Consider the following 6,584-nt stretch of genomic DNA (forward strand, 5'->3'; position numbering starts at 1 on the left):
GCTTCACTCTCTTTAATGAAAGTTGGTTTTAAAAAATGGGACCTTCTAAACTCAGTTAGCCTGTCTTTTGGTGTTCTTGTAGTAGTATACTGGAGGGAAAACACAGTGTCCAAATGGCAATTTTGTTTAATGGGTGCATGATACTCTCTTCCTACTACAACCGTGCATTCATGGCTTTAATTAATGATGTTGCAGTTGTGGAGTACCAGTCTTAAATTTGGGAGAAAATAATACCCCACCCCCCATTTGGCTATTCTGTCTCCATATATTCGGAACCTCAAGCCCCCATTTCTGCATTGGTTGCTCTTTCATTTGGCTGAGAGGTGTCAATGGCATCTGCCTTCGGTCAATTCAAGATGGTCCTCTTCCTCAATATCCTCCTATGCCTAAGCATCATCAAAACAAGTGAAGGTTTGTTACCCTCCTCTTCTACATTTGGCATTCATGCCGAGAATTAGTTTAGAAATTTCAATTGTTTTCCCTACAAACAGAATTTTTTTAGTGACTAGTCTTGTAACTCTAGTTTTCAATTGGAAAAAGAAGTTCTTGGTGTTGGAAAGTTGGCAACATTTTTGCACTTGGGTATTACAAGAACAGCTCCTCTTCCTTCTCTTCGAATTGGGTTTTTGCTTTTAATGAATCTTGCGCTTTCTGCTACTGGACAACCTTTTCCAGTGGAGGAAGAATTTTCCAGGATTTTACAATTCTTATAAAATAGCTTCTGTACCTCCCTCCCTTTTTTGCTATGGTCTCTCAAGTTTTCTGTTTTTCCCGCACCTCTCACACCCTTTTATTTTGCTCTTGAGAATGGTTTCCATCTTTCACAAAATTAGTTTCTCCTCGGAGAAAAAACAAAAGAAAAGAAGAAAAGTGCACAACCATTTACTCTTATGAAATGGGTTTCCATTTCTTATAAAGCCCAAGCTTTCTTTTGATTTAGACCCATCTCAGATCCCCACATTTTGTCTTTTTCCCAACTCCCTTTACAAAATCTCCCATTCATAGGCTCAACAAACCCTTATAACTTCTCCTGTTTTCATCCTTTAAATCATTCAGGCAAATCCTTCAATTCCATCATTTTCATGATTGGATGTATCAGCCCATTCTTTACAAAGCCCCAATTCTTCCTCATCTCTGTAAGGATGTGTGGATGCGGCCGTTTATCTGTAAAATTGGAATAAGTTGAACTTGATCGCAAACATATCCTAAATTATTCCGACCACAGCCCGGAAAAAAAGAAAAATCTTTCTTGAACAAAATTGCAGTCATATGTACTCCCCCTTCTTGTCCACAGAAAAATGGTTTACCCCAATTCCCTTGGTTTATTTAAGAAAACAGACCCAAAAGCTTTTTTTCAAATTTTTAAATTTTTTATGCATTATTTAAATTATTCTTTTATTATCGCAAATATTTTCATATACCAATATAATCCCAAAAGTAGCTGTTGCTTTGAAAAATATTGCAATATTAACCTGATAAATACCACTTTTCAAACTCTACACTTTTTATATTTGTTTTTCATATTTTTATCCTTATATTTGCCAATACTTTGTCAAGAATTTTCCTCACCAAGAAAATCCCACACTATGATTTGTGAAATTGTTTCCACTTATCAATATCCTACACCTTGGCTTGTTTCTTTAGATTTTTCCCAAGTCATTCTCTTCAGCACTCACCTCTTTCTGTCATGTGTTGCAGGGTACAGTGACCACCTGAAGTACCGCTTTATGCGTCCCGCCACGAGCCTAGCCCACACCCCATTGAACCAGACCTATGACTACATCATAGTGGGTGGTGGAACGGCTGGGTGCCCTCTAGCGGCCACCCTATCACGCAACTTCACAGTGCTGCTTCTAGAGCGGGGCGGGTCACCCTACGGCAACCAAAACGTCTCATGGATGCAGAATTTCCACATATGCCTGGCCAACACCGCACCGGGGGCAGCCTCCGAGTTTTTCGCGTCAACCGATGGCGTGATCAACTCGCGGGCCAGGATCCTTGGCGGTGGCAGCTGCATCAACGCCGGGTTCTACACCCGGGCCAGCCCTCACTATGTTAGGCAGGCTGAGTGGGATGGAACCCTGGTCAACGAGTCGTACCCGTGGATCGAGCACCAGATAGTATACTGGCCCAGGCTTGCTCCATGGCAGGCTGCGTTGAGAGATGGTTTGCTCGAGACAGGGGTGTCGCCCTTCAATGGGTTTACTTATGACCACATCTATGGGACCAAAGTGGGTGGAACCATCTTTGACCAGCGAGGTTTCAGGAGCACTGCAGCAGATCTTCTCAGGTCTGCGGACCCAGACAATGTGGATGTCATAATCCGAGCCACGGCCCGGAAGATCCTTTTCCGTCCACAAAATGGTACATTTGACTCTCTCTCTCTCTCTCTCTCTCTCTCTCTCTCTCTCTCTCTCTCTCTCTCTCTCTCTCTCTCTCTCTGTTGGGCTCGGCGGACTTATTTAGTCTGTGAGTGAGTCTGACCATAATGAGACAATTGACGAGGCCCGGTTTCACTGGGTTCTGTGCTGGATTGGTGAATGAAAGGCTCGGAGAACTCAGGTTCACACTAGACTCGGTCTAGTGCTGCTTAATGAGCTCCTCCTGGCTTGGTGGAGTAGACAGAGTTTTGGTTTGCATAGAGATCCTTGGTGCAAGATGAATTTTCAAGATCTGACTGATGCAGATGGGCTCCGACTTTTTTACTCGCGAGTCGTGAGTCCGTGACCTAGTTGATCGAGTTAGCTAATAATTGTTGACCCAACATGGGAAGTCCAACCGAGTCAATCAAACCCGGGAGGCGTCTAGACTCGCCTTAGACTGGAAAGACTGACTCAAGTCTGTTGAGTCGATGCATGCTGCCCTCGACAAACACTTGGGTCATATTTGGACTTGTGATGAAGTGCACTCCTCTCCACTCTCATATGAAACGAACAATTTTCTGGTGAATTGTTTGTTAAAGATTGGGTTCATGAACCAACGGGGGGCTCTGCTTGTCTGGCAGGAGCAGTTAGTGCACTTCACCTTGTGTTGTGTTGGGACCTTGCAAGTTCGAATCCCAATGGTATGGTTGTATAACTGGTAGGGGTCTGCCTGTAAACCCAGCTTTCATGTTTGTACTTATTTTAAAAGAAACCCTGCATTTACTCCAAAAGTGAGGACAGCTACCAAACATGATTTTAGAAAAACTAAATCAACAAATACTTCTATGCACAATTGATGCCCAAACTAGAGGACAGCATGAGCGTAGTGCTATAGCTAATAGCTAGGTTGGTAGAGTTGCACTGTCTCTAAGGTTCAAACCCCAATGAAAGGTTATACCCTAGCTTTGTGAAAAGAAATAATCTAGAAGATAGATCTTGAATAGGGTTTGAACTAGAGGGGATCCAGGGATTCTTAATTAACCAGCCAATAACATGATAGCATTTCATGGCCCCCACGGGCACAGAATGCTGGCCCCACTAAAATGCTTTCATGTTATTGGCTGGCGCACGTAAGGGATCAGTTAATAGATCCCTGGATCCCAAGTTGGTTTTGAACTGGGACCCTTCAGTTAAGGCAGTGCCACTGTACCAACCCTGCTGTCACGTTGTAGTGCATAATTTTCTTGATATTAGGACCTGTTAACTTATAATCATACCCCAGCTACTGAGATAGTGAGATATCCATCAATTGCAACAGTCCAACCCTACCAAGCTCTCAATGAAATTTTCTTTTCATATTTTCTTTATTTGTGCATCATAAACTGTTAAAACATAGTTAAATCTAGCCAACGCAGAAATGCAATCACTCCAAACTCCACTTAGATCTGGATATTGTGCCTGGCTTTCGCTGCATCAGTATGGTTAAGTAAATGCATAGATTTCCAACATATGAAGACGTTTTTGGCATTTAGAGATGTATTATGCATGACCCTGGTAACCATTGTTGGTCATGGCAGGGAATAAGAGGCCTAAAGCAGTGGGGGTGATCTTCAGGGATAAGAACAGAAGAGAGTACAAAGTGTATGCTAGACGGGAGGTGATTGTGTCCTCTGGGGCGATCGGTAGCCCGCAGCTGCTCATGTTGAGCGGCATTGGGCCGGAGAGTGAGCTAAAGAAGTGGAAGATACCAGTGGTGCTGAAACAGGAGTTGGTCGGGAAAGGAATGTCAGATAATCCAATGAACTCCATATTCATACCCACCAAGAAGCCTGTGGCACAGTCCTTGATCCAGACTGTGGGCATAACCAAGCTGGGCTCATTCATAGAGGCCAGCAGTGGGTTCGGCGGCACCGATGATAGCATTCAGTGCAATCATGGGATCATGTCAGCAGAGGTACATGGTTAAAGCTTTGGCAAAGTAACATATTTTGCCCGGTACCTGTGAATGCATCAGCAAAAATAAATACAATTAAGTTTATTCATTTAACAGCATGTTGGTAATACACTAATATCATGTGAGCCACCTCTTCTATTTATGACTTTATGTCTTTTAAAGCATAGTAAGTGAGCTATCCTTTATGCAGGAGGCTACTTGTAAAAGCACCACTATGAACTTTCCAACTCTAGATGGCACTGTAGTGCCAACTATGCATTAAGTTGTGAAAGTCTAAATAAATGGCAAATTGTCTGATTTAATGTATTTATAGATGCCAGTATAGTGCCAACCATGTGTATTCCAAAAATGAGCTGTAGTTGCTAACAACATGCATCATCTCTTATTCAGATTGGACAGATTTCAACTATTCCTCCAAAAGAGAGGAGTCTAGATGCCATTCGTGAGTACAGGAGGGGAAGAAGGGAGATCCCAAAGGAGGCCTTTATGGGAGGATTCATCCTAGAGAAAGTTGTTGGCCCCCTCTCCACAGGCCATCTCAGATTAAATGGCACTGATGTAGACCAGATGCCAGCAGTGACCTTCAACTACTTCCAACACCCCAGAGATCTCCAGCGCTGTGTTAACGGCATCCGCACCATCGAACGTATCGTGAGGTCCAAGCATTTTGCCGACTTAACCCAGGACAATGAGTACACAATGCAGATGCTGCTTAACATGAGTGTGAAAGCCAATCTCAACTTCATCCCCAAGAACTCTAATGACACATCTTCACTAGAGCAATTCTGCAAAGATACAGTGATCACTATCTGGCACTACCATGGTGGATGTCAGATGAACAAGGTGGTTGACAGAAACTACAGAGTGATCGGAGTTGACGGGCTCAGAGTCGTGGATGGCTCGACCTTCCTCTCCTCCCCTGGAACCAATCCTCAAGCAACAGTCATGATGCTAGGAAGGTAAACTCCTTGCCATTGGTTAGGATACTTTTAAGCATCAAATTAATCATCACTAAGATCATGAATTCCAAATCTTCTTAGTAGTAGCGGTAGGTGGTGGTGATGGAAGTCAATTATATATGAACTTGATTCTTTTCAGAAACAATGCCCAAGCAGTAGAAACCAAATTTCATGAATTTGCTTGGGTTTTACATTATGCTGAACTTACCCTTTGCTATACGTTCTTAGACTTATAAGTCTTTTATTAGGCTTTTCTCAGCACATTGCTAAAACATACTCTTGGGGACTGAGTAAATATTTTCTGTTCATTTGGGCATGAGCCAACCAGCAGACCCATGTTTGTAAGTCCACATCAACTGTGGGTCATGCCAAGTCCTTCCATCTTTCCCGCAGACGTCATGAGTTCAATTCTCCTTGAGATCAAACCTGTGGGTTTACCACTATAGGGTGGTGCCGCTTCATCCTGGTGGGTTCCTCATTATTTGAAAAAATATATATATTAAAAGGTCGTTGCTTCCATCCATACAGCATGAACGTCCTTCAAGGTCTTCCACGTGACATAGATGAGTCCATGTATCTTTAACGAACTCTAAATTATCTTTGATAAGCCTCCATTATGTGCTGATGTAGTCAAGTGTGGTGGACATTAGAGGAAATGGTTTTCACAATTAGTTGTCTTAGATCACATCCTTTACTCTGTTTTCGTTTTGTATTTTTGTTTCACTTGGCAGATATGTTGGTGTAAAGATGTTGAGAGAAAGGCTCGGAAGACGTGCAGGCGTGTGAGAAACCTAACAAGGTAGAAGAAGGTGGCCTTCAGTGTTGTTCAGTTTTAGGAAGCGTGGTTTCACGAGTTGTTGAGTCCAGAAGAAGTGATGGGAAATTTGAGAAAATCCCGTAATTTTATTATGTATTACTTATTCAATGTTGTGACGTCCCATGTTTGATTGCTTCTATAAAAAAAAAAAAAAAAAAAACGGTTCAATTGAAAATATTCTTTTCTTTTTTTTTTTTTCTTTTTTCTTTTTTCTTTTTTCTTTTTTCTTTTTTCTTTTTTTTGGTTTTTCAGTTTGAATTGTGACAAGCACATTAAGGTTTTTCAGTTTGAATTGTGACAAGCACATTGAAGTGTTCTGTTGTAAAACAATTGTACATGGTGGTCATGAAATCAAATAACGGAGAGAGAGAGAGAGAGAGAGCTCATATATATGGACGCACACATGTACCAATAGAAAAATAGAGATAGAAGAGCCCAAATACGGATGCAACCGAACCTGATCCATCAAGATACTTTTATAATTTTTTTTG

General features: G+C 42.0%; 1 protein-coding gene across 1 annotated transcript; it reads left to right on the forward strand.

The window, feature by feature from the left end:
- The first annotated feature begins 248 nt into the window (after positions 1-248).
- On the forward strand, positions 249-6,268 carry HTH (Glucose-methanol-choline (GMC) oxidoreductase family protein). The gene is made up of 5 exons (XM_089990330.1): positions 249-411; positions 1,699-2,364; positions 3,941-4,317; positions 4,708-5,276; positions 6,008-6,268. Exons 1-5 carry the CDS (start codon positions 330-332, stop codon positions 6,060-6,062), a joined length of 1,749 nt encoding a protein of 582 aa, XP_089846456.1. The 5' UTR covers positions 249-329; the 3' UTR covers positions 6,063-6,268.
- Positions 6,269-6,584: the final 316 nt, after the last annotated feature.

This window comes from Nuphar pumila, chromosome 15, assembly GCF_984573655.1.
Source record: "Nuphar pumila chromosome 15, dmNupPumi1.hap1.1, whole genome shotgun sequence".
Classification (NCBI taxonomy): domain Eukaryota; kingdom Viridiplantae; phylum Streptophyta; class Magnoliopsida; order Nymphaeales; family Nymphaeaceae; genus Nuphar; species Nuphar pumila.